Source organism: Amblyomma americanum, chromosome 7, assembly GCF_052857255.1.
Source record: "Amblyomma americanum isolate KBUSLIRL-KWMA chromosome 7, ASM5285725v1, whole genome shotgun sequence".
NCBI lineage: Eukaryota > Metazoa > Arthropoda > Arachnida > Ixodida > Ixodidae > Amblyomma > Amblyomma americanum.
Window position 1 is genome coordinate 52,395,198 of NC_135503.1, and position 17,111 is coordinate 52,412,308.

The following is a 17,111-nucleotide window of genomic DNA, read 5'->3' on the forward strand; positions in this document are numbered from 1 at the left end:
CTGTCCACGCCTATCGTTTTCACCCTCCTTTATAATGCGGACTTTCACCACATTAAAATAGAAGTTTGGTTATAAACCCTCGGAGCCCACTGAACAGGAAGAGAAACTCTCGAAATAAACGCTGCGGCCACTAAAGAAGCTGCCGCTGAAGTGTTCTACTGTCTGTTTTGGAATTTTCAATCACTGCCTTTGTTAGCGCTCTTGAAAGGTTTGTTAGCTTCGAATCAAGCAGAGAGAAAAATCTAGAGGCTATCATACTGTCATGTGACGGATCTGAGTTAACAGTATTGGTGGTCATTTTCGCTTCTTCATAGATCGCTTTCTCGTTGCGTCATTGAATTGTATTTCGTCGTCGTTCTTTTTTTTTTTTTGTTCCATCGGCTTCTCGTGGGTGAAGGAGTGTGAAGGGTGAAAGTTAGTGAATGCATGATGTTTATGGCCTTCCGGAAGGTGTAAGTCGAAGGTGCTGGGTGAAGCTTCTGGAGGACAGAGGTGGATGAATGGTGATGGGTAAAGCTTCTGGAGGGCAGACGAGAGTACCTGGTGGTGTGTGAGCTTCTCTGTAGGGCGAAAGTGGGTGATTTGTAGTGGGTCAAGCTTCTGGAAGGCGGAGATTGGTGATTGGTGGTGGGTGAAGCTTCTGAAGGGTGAGGCTGGGTTCTTTGGACGCGCGTGGAGGATTCTGGAGGGTGCAGAACTGTGGAGGCCAAAGGTTGCGGGGTGTAGGGCGGAGGCCATCTGGAGTGTGGCTGTCGCATCACTCAACAGTCGGACAGGTTTTGCCAAAAATGAGGGTAGTAACGCTAACGCAAAGCATCGGTCGTCCTCGTAAACCGGCCTTCATGTGCAGGTCACAGATCTCTCTTTTTGTTGTTGTAGGCGCGTGGGCTGCCGTAAAGAGTAGCATATTCTGCGCACGAGAAGAAAGACTTGACTTATGCAGAAAGAGGTTGACGAGCGTCACGACGCCAGCCGGCCCCGTAACTCTTGATTTTCTTGTCCATGTTCGACGCCCAACACGTGCCTTGGTAATGAATGCTACAGAAACTGCAGAAGCGCGTCATCTGCCTCTATTTTCTCATGAATAAAACGTCGCCTTTTCCCTTACGGTAACGTTTTAGACGCGGCAAAACAATGAGAGAGAACGACACAAGGAAGTCGCACATTCCGGGGCTCCCAAGCTTCCTTGCCAGCGGCTCTTTTCTCCAACCGGCTACAGGAAAGCGCGCGCAGCTCCTCGTCTGTTAAACCAGACTCAAACGTCACGAACTGGAAATGCTGCGTGTTACGCTCTGGTCATCACGGAGAACAAAAGGCTCAGTCACGAAGCACTTGGCACACCGCGGTTACGACAGCATACGTCTTCACGGCGGTGTGGTGCGGGACAAGCAGTGGGAGCCGGAGTAAAGTCGTCACACAGCCGCGCAGCTAAGCGGCCCTAAGCTCCCCAGCCGAGTCCCCAGCTCGGCTGCTCACGAACGAACTCGCGCGGCTTTTTCGGACACGCACGACTCACGCGTGTGTATGTGTGTAGATTGGTCGCGCGAGACCACCGGCTTCCGCTAGCGCAGGAAGTCGTCTACGGGAGGACGAGGGGGGAGGGGTCCCGACCGACCGCTGCAGGCACTCACACCCATGCATGCAACGGACATAGACAGAGGGCGGCCGCAGTCGAGCCATCGGGCAACGATGTGTGTCGTCAGAAATGCCGCCGCCACAGCGACCGACAGAGCAGTAGTATACGCGGTGGTGGCGGCGAAGAGGACGAGGGGAGGGGGGGGGGGGGGTTAGACGCCTGGCTGAAGCCCGCCCGCGCACAATGCACGGCGGGCCGTTGCGAAGGAGCGCCGTAATAAACAGGTACCGCTTCCGGCGACAGCAAAAAAGGAAAAGGAGAGAGTGAGGGATAGCAACCGAAACAAGCGACACCAGCGCCGGCCACAGCTATATATGAACTGCGGGCGTTTTGAACCTGTGTGAGTGGACAGGCGGGCTGGCTTCCGATGGGCCCACGAAGAACGCAGGTTCCATTGCTTGTCTTACAGTTATATTAGGGGATGTTACTGTTCTCGCATCTGATATTCAATGGATACTCACGAATATCACCGTTAGCCTTCAACCGATTTCAACCAAGGCCTGCGCACTTTATGCCACAGTGTTCAGTGTGTTCTTTTCATGGAAGACTGCAAACGCGAGATGCATTGATCGCAGAGTCGTACGAATCAAACAGACGCATGGCGCCGAAGAAAATGGAAGCTGTTTAATGGACCGCTGTCTCGGGCCTCCAGGTATAGGCTGATGTCCAGCAGACATTCATGATGGGATCGGATTCTCTTCAGTATCCGAGTGCTGGACTTGCCAAAGGCGTTGGCAGGAGGAAGAAAATCAAGGAATAATGCGTCGCACCTTATCAACTTACAGATTGTTTTGGCCTGCGTTATCGACCAGAGTGGACAGAACAAGAACGGTGCGGGTTTATCTTCACTTTAAAGATATCCCCGGCAACCTGAAAAATTAGACATCTTGTAATCGATAGGCGTTTTAAATGAAATGCACGTATATGGCCACGATTATGCTTTGGTAAGAATATTGAGCAAGGTGCAGTTTCCTTTCATTCGAGATTCAAGCATAAAGACTAAAAGATCTATGTAGACTCAAGACATTGGTTCTTTTGGGGCCACCTATATGCCTTAGCCCATTACAAAGGGCTGTGCCATGAGTATAGAAGTTTGACGTTCGAAGGTAACGCTCAAAAACTCTTCCTGACCTCTTTCATGAGCAGGCAGCACGCACGCGGAGGCGTTGGGAAGCTCTGTTTTCCGTTTGCAAACGCTTTCCATTCATTTCAACGTCAACAAACGGTCGGTAAGCAGGTACATGACGGATGGCTTGGCGACAGCCTAGTGTCCCCGACGCACTTGTCTGTCGGAGGCCAGAAACCAGCGAGGCTCATTGTGTCTTTGCGCGGGGAGTCGGCAAGCATCGTGCCCAAAGGCGTCGGCAGGCAGTGACGCGCGTCACGTTCTACGTCCTCATTTCGTGTTGCGCAAGCGAGTCACCAACGAAGCAAGGAAAGAAACTTACTTTCGAGCACCTGCACTCTCTGACCATGCGACTTTCCTTTATAGAAATGGTGCATAGACTTTCTATAGTCTTCTAACAGACGATGGCCTTCCTATAGACATTTACTTTTGTCTATTCACAGTCTATTGACAAACGTCCACTTAAAATGCATGACCATAAATCTAAATAGGATTTGTGTTATCCATATAGTAGCCTATAGAATTTTTCCATAGAAAGTGCATAGCCCTTGTCGACAAAATCTATGGATAGTCTACAGACTGTATAAATAAACTTTTGTGAGAGAATTGGGAAAGACAAAAAAAAAAAACTTCGCCTTCAATGAATCCATAATGCGCAAGCAGCGACACTTTCCTGGTTTGGTGCCTTCGAAAACACAGTAACGCACCCATTTGTTACACTGTAGGATTCACATGACTGGAGAATTTCGTGCTTAGCACAATCCAGTCGAGCACATGTGCCTATAGGATTAAAGTGGTCAAATCCTACGAAAGTGCTTACAGGGCATTCAAAATGGCCTTGGGGCCAACTTTGACAGGCGGCATTTGTGTATGCCCCATCCACACGTTAGTGCAATTATCGAAAGTGCAGTTATACCAGTCCGGAGAGAAGTTGCTTGAGGCACCGGGTTAGGAGAACATTGTCCGCCGTTAAGCCGATAACACTTAACTCTACGAAGTTATCATTACAGCGCGTGGTTCGAGACGTATTTGAGATACTAGTCAGGTCAGAATTCTCGCCGCACCCACTTGGGTTGTTGTCACCTTTGCATTTCCAAGGTTTCCACTATCAACACGAAGACTGCTTGAACATAACACCACCCCGTCTTTCACAAGGACGTTTACGGGTCGCCTACTGAATCGGCAGAGTGACCACGCTCCCTGGCTTGCGGGTCGGAGTGCAAACGGAGGGACTTTCACGCTGAGGTCAGCGCCGACGTGGAAACCTCCGAGCTGCTTACTAGTGGAGCAGTCACGAGCGGTCCCGCCAGAAAACGTGTGATGAAACGTGATGAGACATATGAGGAATGAATCCCCACTCTCAGTGCTGCCTTCAGGTTAGCCAGAAGGACGTTACGGGCGTACGGACTCAGGCAAGGATACTGCTGCAGCATGTGGGCGGTTACTTTTGTGCTATCTGTCTGTCCTCTCCCGCAGCCAAGTTAGCTGTGTTTCAGCGCCCGTTAAGATAGTCATCGCTACTTAACGCTGCACTCGTTGTTCTTGTCGTGCACGCTAATATCACGAGAGAAAACACGATAACCAACATGCAAATTCCACGCGCAAAGTTCATCGTGATGTGTAGTGAGGACACGGGTCATGTCCATGGGAATGTAACGGCCAGCTGCTCATGGTCTTGCAGTTCGTGCAAACGCATTACTGGGGATCAGAACAATAGTTCAGGAACAAGTAGAAGGTGGTGTGCCTGTTTATGAACACAAGGGATGCGAATTTCACGCTGCAGAGGAAAAAAAAAAAAAACAGAACACTTCGATTCATTAGAACATGAAGACCAACTCTTTAAGTCTGGATAACAGACGCGCACTATTATGCTTGCTTAGCAAGAGCAGCCAATTAGGAGAATGATGAGTGTTGCAGATGACTAATGAGGGGCGTTCAGATGTGACCGATTAGGGACTGGAAATAACGAGCCTCTTAAATATCGCGTTTATTTATGTTTTCTTGCTTGCAAGTCCAATGAGGTTTGATTATGCCGCACACTTTCTGTCTGTATCCCCCTTTGTGCCTTATTAGACAATGTCGACATCGATCGTTATTAGAAAGACGAAACGAAACTACATTCGATCGCTCGGGGCACTTCATTGGCCTTGAGCGTTTGACAGGAATGCCGTTGGGTGATCGTGCCCCTGGTACAGAACTGGAGGTAGCAGGCAAACGGATCAGCAGTTAACCACTAGCTTAGCTGGCGAACCGGCATTAGCAAACTCACCAGTCTCGAGCCGCAGTCGGCGTAACAAGTGGCCACGACATCGACTTCGGTCGGCGCCGCCGAAGAGCAGGTCCCCGCGCACAGAATCCACCACACACACAAGCACCGCACCAGCAGCACCAGATGACGGGGAGCGCCACACGCCGGGCCGACGAGCCACTTATCCCGCCGCCGAGCGCGTGTCATCGTGGCACATCTTTCGCTGACCGCGCCATACCCGTGTGTGCCAGTGCCGACGGCAGAAATTGCAATCAAAACGAGCGCGGCCGGCCGCCGCAGACGCCACTGCTCCGCTCCGCACCGTCCTCTCCCATCGCGCTCCGCGGCCGCTCTTGGGTACCCCCTCCTCTCGCCACCATGCGGGTGCTCCCAGAGCGCGCGCGCGCGGAGAGCTTGCGCTGACGTCACGAGAGCGTAGTTGCCTCCTCGCTCTTTGATTGGTCTAAAAGGGCGCGCGGCATGCGCTCCCCCCGTGGGGAGGACGAGCAACGTCGAATCCTTTTTTGCTGTACTTGTTGCGGGCCCGTTGAATGAAGAGCGGGAAAATTGAAGAACACGATGGCGGAGGGTTGCCGCTGCCGCGGCGCTGGCGAAAGTGAGCCAAGTGTCCCCCTTCCAGCCGCTTTTCAAGAAACGTGAACGTGCGAAACCCGGGTGAAACACTCGGTTTCGAAACGACGCCCATGCCCTCAACTACGCGCTCTTGCGCGCACGTTGTGTTTCAACAGGTGTCGTACACCGCTGCGCTGTTTCGGCGCTCGCTCCGCGCAACGTCGCAACATCTCGTGTGGAAGCCTGGAGATGTTGCCTGTGTTCTTGACATTTTGCATTACAGCGTAGGGGAGAACTGGCCCAACCTGAGTGTTTCCACCATTCTTCCCATGCGAAGAGTACTGGAGAATGTTCCACCCGAGAGAGTACACCGCGGTTTCGCTAACTCTGGAAGGCAGCTGTCTTGATGGGAGAATAAGAAGGGGACTTAATCACCTGTGTAAACGAAAGCCAGTGACCTTAACTTTAGTGCTTTCATGCGTGATACGAATGGGATCGATAGTTTCTGTTTGCAAACTGTGACATTCGCACCGCTAGCGATCACAAGCATCGCACTAATTTACAAACATGACCGCATGTATGACAGCAAGCTGGTCCCACCTGAATACCGCGACTGAATATACCCCTTCATCACTATATTAAGGCCACATAGTTAAGAATTATGTTAAAAATTTGCTCCAAAATGTTTAGCAATTCGTAATCGTTTCTTTCATCGCCGCCGAAGTCGATCTTTCGGTCGGTTCGGATTGCATTCATGTAATTTAGAGAGAAAGAAAACGTTTACTCGAACAACTTCTTCAAAACAGCACGATAACTGAAGTGGCAATGGATCTGTCTTGAATAATCTTTAGCAGCCTTCTTTGGATAATACAAGAGATATCGTTAACACAGGCCGTAGACTTGTTCTGAGGTATATGCTGGGTGAAGTGATCCAGATCTCACTATAGCACTAACCGTCCTGATGAGTCTGGCAACATTTACGCTTATACCCAAGAAGCCTCCAACACCATAGCCGTTTTTACTTGATTCTTGACGGATCTGATTGATGTTTAGTGACCTGCAGCTCACTATGAAGAATCCAGCGCATAGTTTCGGATTGGACGCGCATGAGTAGGTACTCCGAGCGAAAAAAAAAGAACCACAAAGAAAAGGTAGCGCAGAATCGAAGCGTTCAGCCAGCCATATAATTCCACACGTGCTGCGAAAAAGGCCAACCGCTGAACCGTTCCGCACTCTGTAGTCTGGGGTATAGTAGTGTCCGCTGCGTCTGCTCACTAGGTCGCGCCACAGCTGAGCTGGAGGGGAAACGGAGGGGGGGGGGGGGGGATTTTAGAGCGCAATTCTTTTGACTCCCGACGGGTCTTCGGAAACCGAGCCCGCGTGTTACGCATCGGTCGACGGGGAAGCGCCGATGCAATTCCTATCCGGCCAGCCGTGCAAATGCGGCCGATCCGGAACAGCATGGGGCTCGTGGAAGGCGGCAGCGTCTACACATACACGGGGTGTACCCTGCACCGCCGGCGCTGACACGCACCGGAGCTCCTTCTTGACCGGCCTGCAGGGCCCCTGCGGGGGTCTGGGAATCGCTTGACGCCTCCGATGCATGCCTCGCCGGTCGGAGAAGAAGAGGACCCCTTCAATGGATCCGACCGGCGGAGTAACCGCGGAGGTCGATTGTGCGGAACCTTCTTATGTTGGACACCAGGAAGCGCGAGAGGCATTGTGATAGCGCTGCTGGAAGAACAAAACTGGCGACGAGCCTGTGCCGGTTAGTGCAGCGAATGCGCAAGACTTGCGACAGACCGTGTTTGATGCGGATGCCGGATGCCCGAGGTCACTGATGTGCCTTCACCTAAGCAGTGCAAAGCCGAGATCATTGTTGGGAAGAAGGCACTGAAATCATATCAGAAGTGTTAAAAGAAACCCCGACCAGAGCTTTAAAGTGGATTATAGCGTTTCGACGCTTATTCAGTCCGCTATTATGTGTGCTCTCTTGCGATGATAGACTGTGATACGCGTCCGAATGCGGATCTTCAATCCTGCAACGGCAGAGACGAGAGTCCTATCTTTCTCCCATTGTTGTTCTACTCACACAGATCTGTGCCACAGACGTCTGCTCTGTAATGCGTTTGTGCATCCTATGACCGTGTATCCTCACGGCCGAGCGTTTAGCGTCGCGTATTCGGCGACTCTTCTTCTTCTTCGTCCTCTTAAGACATGGCACATTCCCACATGGGGGGATTGGCGACTCCGAACTACGTCTTCTTATTCTTCGCCCTCTGGGCTAAAGTTGGATAATGAGGCAACATCCTCAAAAGGACTGCAACCTAAATCATCGACAAATTCAACCGTGGACGCAGCTGAATGACGACATTTGTCGTGTTTCAGGGCGCATGCTATACACTGGCAGAGGCGACCATTCTCAACTTCTACGCTCCTCTGTTTTCCCAAGCGGTTAAAAAATCGCTGCAACGGAGAAAAAAGACAAAATAAAGAGAAAATTAAGCTCCAGTTTTTCTTAGCTTTGAGGATGATAATGGCGCAAGCTCGAGAACGACGTGAAAGCGTTTGAATTTGCCGTTCGCATCCATCGTTAGCGCGCTAACGATGGACGCGAACGGCAAATTTCAAACGATGGCCAATGGGCGCTGTAAGGTGACACCAGGGGAAGTTTTTCATAGTTTAGCACTGGTTCTCTCACATGGTGTCGTATTTATAGTTTTTCCTAGTTTAGTACTGGTTCTCTCCCATGGTGTCATGCTATTCTGTTTTAAAATGACTTACCAACTCGCCCAAGTATCCGTTTTAACGTATTTATAGAGTTGGAGCTGGTAATGTTTACTGGGCCCGTGGCTACATGTTCTGTAAAATATTGCTATGGTGCATACTATTTTTTTTCATGCTGCTTCCCCCCCCCCCCCCCCCCCCCCCCCCGTGCTGAATGTTTAATCCACTTACGTCACGGCGACAAGTACCAACACAATAAACTCGGTATTGAGTCACCTTGAGGTAGACCAGGCTGTCCAACAGTGCTCCCCGAGAATAGTATCACCTGGTTGTAGCACTTCTTTAAGTGTAATAATATAGATTAATCATTCATTATTTCAGAGCTTTTGGTGGCAGTTTGGTGAAGTTAGGCTGCATCCGGGCAGAGAAGGCAAGCCACCAGTGTATCAACTGTACCAGCATAACACGAAGCTGGTATTCTTGGGCTGTTACTGCATCAGCGTATAATGTGCGAACAATGTACTGCCGATAGACTAAGTTGTCCGCGTAGCTTTAAAAGCCATGGCTATGTTCTTCAGTTCCCCACTGAAGTTAAGATGCCCCGTGGCACCCCCGCGAGCGGATGTCTCCCGCCGTTACTTTATTAAATAATTAAGCAAGAGCACATGATGGTGTGCCGACAATGGATGCAAATACTTGCATCGACAAGCGCTTTCGATCAGAGTGAGACAGTCTGTATTGGTTGAAGATAATCAGTGGCTGAATTAGTACGATGTTGAATTCATATAACATCATATGATTATGCAGGCTATACTATGGTCATTGATTACCTGGATCACTGAGCACCTGGACATGCAAAATAGAGGTAAAGCTTAAAATCACCATGAATAAACCGGAAGTCATTTGTACAGTTTTGCAAAATAGCAAAAGCTGTGAAAGTTCACAAGCTATATACTGCAACTATCTAGTTAAGAAGCACATTTACCTTGGCCAAGTGATACCATCATATGAAGATCATGAGGCTGAAATTTTCAGAAAAAAGAAAGTGGGTCAGAGCGCGTTAATATTAATATTAATACCAAGCGAAATTAGGGAGATGAGGAGGCGGGGATCCATTGCTTAGAAGCAAATGTAGAAATGGGTTACCCTCACCCAATTTGCAGCCTTGTGAAACAAAGAAATAGGGAAATAATCTCTTTAAACTGGCGCTGAGGTAAGTATGCAGGCGGCAGCAGGTACAGCACTGAAGAAGTGTAACCGACGCACTCACTGAGAGCAGTTTTCGGTAATTTCTTCTAAGGAAACCCAACAACTTTTTTTGAAGCTCTTTTGTTCTGTCCAGAAAGGTTTAAGATATGTTGGAGCAAGAATTCGAGACTTGCTTTACTGCCACGAAAGACAAAAATACGGTATATCTCTTCCATACAATTCGATCTCGAATGCTTTGAAAATTTGAATTCTATCCTATATATAAGAATCAGATGTTCAATAACTGTCCAGTGTAAGGATCAAACGTACTACTGAATAGAGCACAAACAAGGCAACAAGAGGAGGTATGAACATAACGCTGACTAACAGCCGGTGGTTCAATGCTGCCATCCGCATATTTTTTTGTGGATACACTAAGCGCTTGCCGTTTAACTTCCTAGTTAGAGGATGAAGTTTTGGATTTTTGTATTCTGAAAATTCGCCGGACTTTTTCCGGCGTTTATTACAGAACGCAATTTTCGTTTTATTTTTTCGGCCAACGTTATTTTCAACGAGTCAATTACCGGTTTTTTCGTCGGTGATAATATGTGACATCCCCGTGTGGTCAAAAGTCCCTTGGAGTTTATCTAGGTTTTTTTCTCAGCACGCGGAGTCTACTTGCCAGTAATTAACGCACAAACAGTAGGACTTCCAGCTATTTTTGTAGAAGTGTTATCACCAATAAAAAAAATTAACGGAAACGAACTGAGGAGTCTTCAAACAACAATGAAAATTTAAAATTTAAGTATGCTTTTGAAAGTTGGGTTGTCGTGTTGGCGTAAAGTTGTTGCGCTGGGTTGGGCGAGAGGGCGGAGCATCACGTGGTATGCGTTTTACTGCAGCAATATAACTATCACTGAACCATTCAGTTAGCGAGAAAACACATTTTCGTGATGTTCTCGACTTTCGGAAATAAAATTCAGCGTAATTTTATTCTTTTTTTTGTTTAGACCTAGAAGTCCGACCCCTATCCGTAGTGTATAGTGTATTATGAGTAAACGGCCGAGGTGGTAACTTGCGAAGAGAGATGAATAACTTCTAGGCCTAACATGAAGCGAGAACTTTAATAAAAATAACATACTGTTGTGATCAACCCTGTTCTTCCGAACGGTAATCTACATCACGCGTAGATTTCCAAGTTCCCTGGCTGTTGAAGAAAAGAAACCTTTGAGCACATCGTATTACCCCCCAAAATATGCCTTCCCGACTGTTTCTTGAAATTTAGAACCAAAGAGGGGTCACTGGCAGCAATGTGCAGAGAACAGGCAAAACGGTTGGCATGCACAAAACAGCGCTTCCATGCAGCGTATTATGCAACTTGAAACTTGCTGGTTGAGGCGGCATCACGAAGGAACAAAATATTTGTGCTCAGTAATTTTTAGCCCTTTGATGCCTTCATGCAGCTGAACCAGCATTTGGACATAACATGCTCTCGGTATCGTAGTTTTGGGTGCATATCATTAAGGAGCGAAACACGTCACACTTGTCCCCCTCAAATATGCTGTCATGATTTCCCCTGAATGCGCTCCCAGGCAATGAGAAATGACAGCATGCATCCAACACTGCATCACCAAAGTCGCGTCACCTGCACTATACTTTGACTCAGAACTGAGTGAACGTCCCATATATAATTTTCTCAATGGCGCAGCTTATTTGTCGCATTAAGGTGATTGTTAGAGCTGCTTGTTCCATTTAAGCGGTCCGAATATATTTGGTCCCCAGCCTTGTCGCAGCCGTAATCAAGGTAGAATGAAAAGGGTCAGAGTCTGTGCCTTTTTTCACTGTATGATGTAACTAAGCGGCATGGACTACAACTGCAGCACGAACAATCAAGCAAAATTCTTTATCACGCAGTCACTATGAGAGCAATATCGCATTTGCATTGCGGCTGAATAGACCAGCACACCTAGAATGACTTTCCTGATGCGAAAAGTGTTGGGGAAAGACAAAAATAGAACGAAAACCCCCCTCGACATGTACAAATGATTTTTCCAACAAGCACACCGGACGTCGCCATTTTGGCGGGAACTGCCACCCCCAGAATGACTGGCGTGACCGTTCCGATGATAGAAGAGCGAAAATTGGGCACGAGGGGTGCTCCAAGCGCCCGTGTGCAATGCAGCTGCGCGAAAGCCCGCAAATCGTAACGGAATCGTCGGCAATCTCGACGACTGACAGCTGGCTACCTGCACTGCCGCTAATGCTCAACCTCTGACGCCCCTTGCCCCCTCCCCAAGCACTTCTCCCCAGCTTTTGTTCTTTTTATTTTTATCCACGTATTCGTACGTGCGACCAACTTGCCCGTTCCCGCATTTCACGAAAATTTTCACTACAATTGCCTTCTGCTCCTCGCCTCTCTATTCCTGTTGCCCGCCGCATTGATATCCTCCGGGCGCTAACAACCTTTTATGTTGTTGCGCCTTTGTTCCGCCTCTCTCCGTTCCCGCCCGACTCCCGACCCCTTCAAAAACCCTCACGTCCACGCTGCCAGAGGCACTCTCCCACACAAACCCCTGAGGGGGGGTGCCTGAACGGTCGCTCTGCTCCAAGCCACCAGTTCATCCAAGGCACGGCTGTACAAAACGGTCCAGTTCGATTCACCCTTAGAGAAAGAAACCATAGAAAAAGGAAAACTGATCCCGGAGAACAGCCGGTCATGCCGAATCCCCAAAAGAGACGCAAACGAGCACTGCCGCCCCTTGCTCTCCGTCATTAGGGACAGACAGCCGGAAAAGAAACCGAAACCGGCTGTATAGATCGGCTACCGACGGGGAGATGAGGATGGCGTTGGCGGGAGGAGCGAGGGGGGGGGGGGGGGGGGCGGAAGGACTCACCCCTATCTGAAAGCAGCTCTGTCCGGGCTCTCCCGGCGCGCACCCGCGCAAACGAGGGACGCCGAATGCAGAGCCCCTGCATCCAGGTGTGAACTTTCCGCCCGCGCTTATGCTCACCATCGCCCGGTCTCCTCATTTTGATCTCTTTTTTTCTCCTTATGTCGCTTATGCAGAGCACCCACACCGACGTGTCCGTGGGCGCCGCTGGCCACATGGTTGCGAACAGAGATCGGCGGCTCCTCTGTGGTGAGGAAACAGACGCGTAGTGGCGTTTTGACAGCTTGACGGCGAGGAGGTCACATATATATAGGGCAGCGACCGCGAAAATTACCACACCACCCTAATGGGAGATTGACTTGAGTAGCACAAGAGGCGTGAAAACCAAAAAGCTATCATGCTTTCGCCTCTTGGGGGGCGAAAAAGGAACAGCCGCATAAGTCGCCCCTTACCAGCTCTTGAGCGTGCTGTTGCGTTCGCGGCAGCATGCGGGTACGGGATCACCGTCGCAGCGCTGGCCTAGGAAAGAGCGCCGCCCGTGTGCTGTGCGATGTCAGTGCACGTTAAAGATCCCCAGGTGGTCGAAATTATTCCGGAGCCTTCCACTACGGCACCTAATTCTTCCTTTCTTCTTTCACTCCCTTCTTTACCCTTCCCTTACGGCGCGGTTCAGGTGTCCAACGATATATGAGACAGATACTGCGCCATTTCCTTTCCCCCCAAAAAACCAATTATTATTAATTATTATTATTAAAGAGCGCCGTCAGGACGCGGACAGCAGGAGTAGGAATTAAGAGGCAAACTGTATTCACACTTTGTACAGCATGGCCTGTTGGTTCAGTCGGAGACGAAGCAGCCACGGAGCGACCAGAGTAGCGGCCCCCCTCTTCGAGTCTCAAGTGCACTCTGTCGGAGAATCCTTTGTTGGCCGGTGGTCGCTCGTCGTCGTCGAAGCCAGGTCCTCACACCTGCAGCTGTCAGCAGCCGCTGGCAGCAGTCACCAGAGCCCCAGTTGTGAATCATCCAAGGCAGACAATTCCTGGAACGTCCTGTTCGTAACGGGCCTCGCGCGGCGTCACTGTGTCCCTCGGGTATACCACAGCCAAGGACGGTCGGTCACCGAGGCACACGCAGGATTGTTTCCCGCTCTCCAGGCCGCCCTTTTGCCACGAATTCGCAGTCCAAAGAAAGGGGGAGATCCATCCGGAGTTACGACATGACCGCTTTTAACGCGAAAGGTTTATTGGCCACGAACTTGCGATTTCGCCGTGGCTGTACTCAGAGGAGGCACATGACGTCACAACGCGCATCTCGCCGCGGATATTTCCCTCTCTCTCTCGCTCCCTAGTCGCAATTGCGTATGCGCCACTAGTAGCACCGAGCCACAGGTGTTCCGCCGCTGCGCAGCGCCCCGCCTTTCCTCAAAATAGAACTTTCAATTTTCAGTTTTCTCTTTTTTCCCTCCGTCCTTTATCCCTTCCTTTACGGCGCGGTTCGGGTGTCCAGTGAGATATGTGAGACGGTTACTGTGCCATTTACTTTCCTCAAAAACCAAACAAAACAAGCGAGCCGATGGCGTTCATAGTGTTCATTGGCGTTGACAACTTTGCAAAGGCCGTTCATTTTCACGAAAGGAAAGGCGCACAACCGGCTCCGTGGGTCAGTGGAAACCTCAATCTCGCTTTCATGTACGTGGAGTTAGTGCCCAACTGCAAAAGCCTGCTTTGATTGTGTTCCGCACACTGGATAGGCAGCGCGCCCTCCCTGCCGCCCTGGGGGTTGGCATGCAGTTAATGGTTGATCGCGAGAGATTGATCACCAAATGAAAGCTGTGGCCTAGCTATTGCTGCAGTGCCGCATGTCAGCCACAACGTTGTCAGCGCTGATGCATTCAGGCCACATCTCTCTCTCACCACCGCCACATGTATCAAAGCGCGAATGAGGCGTCCGCATAATCAGGGAGCCAGTTATGCGCCCTTCATTTGCTCAAAGCCACCGCCGTCTAGAACATTGTCAACGCCAACGCCAACGAACACAGTGAACGCCGACATCTTTCGCATTGTATATCCTGGATTAGCTGAGCTAATCCACATTAATTTTTTCCCTCCTTTTCGCATACTCTCGGATGTGTATACGGTGTGCTGTCGATGCTCGGCGTAATCTTCGCCTGTCCTTTCTCATCATTTAATCTCTATCTCCTATACCCTGCAGCCTGGCGCGGTTGCGGTGATGCCACTTATAGCTCGGTGAACAGTTAGGTGCGCCAGTCGAATTTCCTTTCCGCACCAAACCACATTCTCTCTCTCTCGCGCGCGCGCTGTCCACGCGGGACGGGAACATATATAGGAACACCAGGAACACAGTCTCTAGATAAGTGACTCTAGGGACACAGTTATAACAGCGCCCACCACAACCACCACGGGATCCGACCTTGATTATTGTGATGTTCAGAGCGGACAACTTTCCAGCCCACACCTGGATAGCGTTGTCAATTTCTCTCAGCTTGATTGTTGACGTTAGTAATCATAAGCACCGTTTCATAATCATCATCAGCGTGACTACACCCACTGCAGGGCAAAGGCCTCTCCGATGTCTCTCCAATTAACCCTGTTCTGTGCCAGCTGCGGCCACCGTATACCCGCAAACTTCTTAATCTCATCCACCCACCTAACTCTCTGCCGCCCCCTGCTACGCATGCTTTCTCTAGGAATCCACTCCGTTACCCTTAAAAACCAGCGGTTATCTTGCCTTCGTTTCACATGCCCTGCCCAAGCCCATTTATTCCGCATGATGACGCGATGACGCGTCTTCTTCGTTTATATGCGTGCTGGCAAATGAACGTGAATAGCGTTGACAAATAAACTCAAATACGTTCATGTTGCGTGTTGGCAAATCGTTTATCAGAGGTGTTCTGAGCCTAAAATAATAATAATAATAATTGGTTTTTTGGGGGAAAGGAAATGGCGCAGTATCTGTCTCATATATCGTTGGACACCTGAACCGCGCCGTAAGGGAAGGGATATAGGAGGGAGTGAAAGAAGAAAGGAAGAATAGGTGCCGTAGTGGAGGGCTCCGGAATAATTTCGACCACCTGGGGATTTTTAACGTGCACTGACATCGCACAGCACACGGGCGCCTAAGCGTTTTTCCTCCATAAAAACGCAGCCGCCGAGGTCGGGTTCGAACCCGGGAACTCCGGATCAGTAGTCGAGCGACCTAACCACTGAGCCACCGCGGCGGGGCGCCTAAAATGTACATATGCGTGATTCAGCCTTCACTCACTCTGGCAAAGAAAAACAGTAATAATATAAGATTTCACGCTGCATTTTATTGTTTTCATTGTTCTCGTCAAGCACACATGTATTCTGCCACCACACTCGACAAGGAGGTCATTGTTATTGCGGCATAGAGTGGTACACAACGAGGTACGACGGAAACGTACACATACACAGGGTTGTTGGGCTGCTTTATCGTCCCGCGTCGGATCGCGCTGTATGCGTCAGTATGAACTTATATGCCTATAGCACATGAAAGCCCCACTGCATAGGTATGCTTGCATTCTAGAAAGATACACGCGCAGAGAAAAAAAAATGTTGGGGACAGTTAAAATCCGCCTCAAAGATATAACGCAAATACGTTAATAAGTTAATGCCCATATGAGCGGAATTGGCCATTGTGAACTTAACATTCAAAGCTCCCTGGGAGTCTTCATACACTCCTTACGCCAGGGCGCTGCGGTTAAGGGATGCGCCACGGCCCTATGATGGCAGGTGCTGCCACCTGTTGCTCTTGTGCAACCCAAGTTGCTCTTCCCGAGCAGCCTCTCGCTATCAACCGTTTAACTGCCCTTATAGCCGCGATACATTAGTGATACGAGAGAGGCTTGTTTTTATCGTTCATTTTTATGCCTCAATCTACATTATCACCTGCCAGGGTGGTTAGCTGGCACACAATCCGGTGGGTACCTTGTGATGATCCCACAAGGTCACGTGACCTAGGTAGCCCCCTTATAATTAGTTGCTTCCCCGGGGGTGGAGCCGCCGCGGTGGCTGAGTTGGATGCGTCGCTCGGCTGCTGGCCCTAAAGACGCGGGTTCGATCCCGGCCACGGCGGTCGAATTTCGATGGAGGCGAAATTCTAGAGGCCCGTGTACTGTGCGATGTCAGTGCACGTTAAAGAACCCTAGATGGTCGAAATTTCCGGAGCCCTTCACTACGGCGTTCCTCATAGCCCGAGTCGCTTTGGGACGTTAAACCCCCATAAACCAAACCAAACAAACCTCTGGGGGTGGTCACCGGTGCTACCCTACGCCACCTTATTTATTGCTCACAACGCCGCCGACGACGACGCTGGATTTTCTGCACAAAGGGAGCCTTAACGCAATCGCGTTAAAGCTTGGTAGACGCTTATTAACCTACACTTAAGAGTACCATATGCGATAGCATTAGAAATCCTTCGCGCGCCAATACTCCTCCTCTGTCACCTATAGGCCCTGCCTGCATGCCCAACCTGCCCTCCGTGGCACTTTGCTCACAATGGGGTCGGTGCGCAAGTTGTGATGACGTCACAAAGTCCAGTGACCTCTCTACACCAATCGTTAATTGAATTGCCACCTGCCGTAGTGGGCAGGTCGCTCATAATCCGGTGGCTAGGTTCTGACGACGTGCAAGGCCATGTGACATCTCTCTCGAACAGTCGGCGAATTCTGTGACATCGGGCGGC

General features: G+C 50.0%; 1 protein-coding gene across 2 annotated transcripts in view; it reads right to left on the reverse strand.

Annotated features, from left to right (window-relative positions):
• Positions 1-5,368, reverse strand: part of sev (receptor protein-tyrosine kinase sevenless) — a 124,924-nt gene extending 119,556 nt beyond the window's left edge. For both annotated transcript variants that reach the window (XM_077632216.1, XM_077632215.1), the window contains exon 1: positions 5,032-5,368. In XM_077632216.1, coding sequence (XP_077488342.1) covers positions 5,032-5,217 — 186 coding nt within the window. In that variant the 5' untranslated portion in view covers positions 5,218-5,368. The remainder of the gene's footprint in view (positions 1-5,031) is intronic.
• Positions 5,369-17,111: the final 11,743 nt, after the last annotated feature.